The 1,833-nt window shown below is 54.4% G+C and overlaps 1 protein-coding gene across 1 annotated transcript; it reads left to right on the top strand.

Annotated features, from left to right (window-relative positions):
- Positions 1-4: 4 nt before the first annotated feature.
- On the top strand, positions 5-1,604 carry Hoxa4 (homeobox A4; the record flags this gene model as incomplete). Its single annotated transcript, XM_055611814.1, has 2 exons — positions 5-113; positions 605-1,604. Coding segments are annotated over 2 exons (456 nt in total), but the record flags the coding sequence as incomplete, so codon positions are not given.
- Between the last annotated feature and the right edge of the window lie 229 nt (positions 1,605-1,833).

The raw sequence follows: 1,833 nt of genomic DNA, 5'->3' as shown, positions 1-1,833 counted from the left end.
GGGGGGCGGCGCCCCCGCCTGCCCCCTGCTGCTGGCCGAGCCGGGCCCCGCGGGCCCGAAGGGCAAGGAGCCCGTGGTGTACCCCTGGATGAAGAAGATCCACGTGAGCGCCGGTACGCCGCCGCCGGGAGGGCGGGCGAGGGGGCGCGGGGCAGGGCGCGGGAGGGGACCCCCGGCAGGCCCCCCACGCCTCGGCTGCGGCTGTGTGCGCGCCCGCCCGCAGCCTGGGCCCCAACGTGAGAACCCTTTTGTACCCAGGGTCCCTTTATCCCGAGATTTACGAGACGCCAAACCGTTAGGGCAGTAATTATAGCCCCCATAAATTTAATTGCCCTGGCAGAGGCTCCGGGCCGTGTGTCTTTGAAGCTTTTCTGCAGCCCCAGTGCCCAGCACCGTTCTTTATGGCTCTCGGGTGTTTCCCGTTGTCAATAGCCTGTGAAACATTTTCTTTGCCGTTTTATGTGTCTTGTGTGAACTTGGTGTCAGGTTATTATATAATGATGATGTCCGATTGCTCTTCCCCACCCTATCTTCCTCTCTCCTTCTCTCCATCTCTTCCCCTCCCTCCTCCTTGGCCTTCCTCCTTCGGGGTTCTGGCGTTCAGTCAACCCCAGTTATAACGGAGGGGAGCCCAAGCGCTCCCGAACCGCCTATACCCGGCAGCAGGTCTTGGAGCTGGAGAAGGAGTTCCACTTCAACCGTTACCTGACCCGGAGGCGCCGCATCGAGATCGCCCACACGCTCTGCTTGTCCGAGCGCCAGGTCAAGATCTGGTTTCAGAACAGGCGGATGAAGTGGAAGAAAGACCACAAACTCCCTAACACCAAGATGCGATCTTCCAACCCCGCCTCGGCCTCTGCCGGCCCGCCTGGGAAAGCACAAGCTCATAGCCCACACCCTCATCCCCACCCTCTCCCCAGTGCCTCCGCGCCCATTCCCTCCTCCATGTGATCCCCTGGAGACCTAAAGCAGTTCCTGTCACTTCCCTGCCCTCCTCATCTCTTGCTCCTATCCTCGTCCGCTCCTCCCCCAGTAAACCCTAACAGACACCAAAACAAAATTCAACTCGGTGGAAACCATAACCAAAAAGAAGACGTTATGCCTAGTGTCTGTGTGTGGACCCCCAAAGGACACCTGTCCCGGATACTGCTTCGTGGGACAACCTGCTGACCTGGGCAGCTCTGCCCGGGGTTGGAAACCTGCAAGGACTCACTTGCCATCGGCTACCTTTGACTCAGCAGGACTGCACGTGCTCACTGGGAACGCGGGCTTGTTCTCTTGGCTGCGAGGAGAAGCCCAGCAGTCTCCCATCTTCCTCCCCTTCCTCTTCTGCGCCCAGGCAGCTCTCGCGAGCTTTGCTTAGTAGACATTTGTGGACCTCACCAAATTATTTAATTCTCAAAGTGTGTAGATCTTGATGGTAGGTGCATCATGTAGCTTCTTCCTCTCCTCACGTTTATTATAGATATCGTTATAGAGGTGGTGTTGTCTGATTCTGGGGCACAATCTTACGGGAGAGGGAAATGCGTTTAGACCCACTGTGTAAAGTGATATGGCTGTATAAAGAGGAATGTGCTAAGAATAAAATTCATTTAAAAGAACATTAAAAACCGAGGAGACAGATTTGTGTGTATTCTAAACTAGAAAGAAAGAAAGAAAGAAAGAAAGAAAGAAAGAAAGAAAGAAAGAAAGAAAAGAAAAGAAAAGAAAGAAAAATAACCCCCCCCCCAATATCTCCTCTTGGTTGAGATATTTGACCTTGTATGCAGAAGCCTTGTAGACAGTGCAAGCTGGGGTCATTCTGAGTACTCTGACTGTGTGTGTGTGTGTGTG

Source organism: Psammomys obesus, unplaced genomic scaffold (assembly GCF_907164565.1).
Source record: "Psammomys obesus unplaced genomic scaffold, mPsaObe1.curated_primary_1811, whole genome shotgun sequence".
Taxonomy (NCBI): Eukaryota; Metazoa; Chordata; class Mammalia; order Rodentia; family Muridae; genus Psammomys; species Psammomys obesus.
This window is presented reverse-complemented; position numbering and strand designations above follow the sequence as displayed.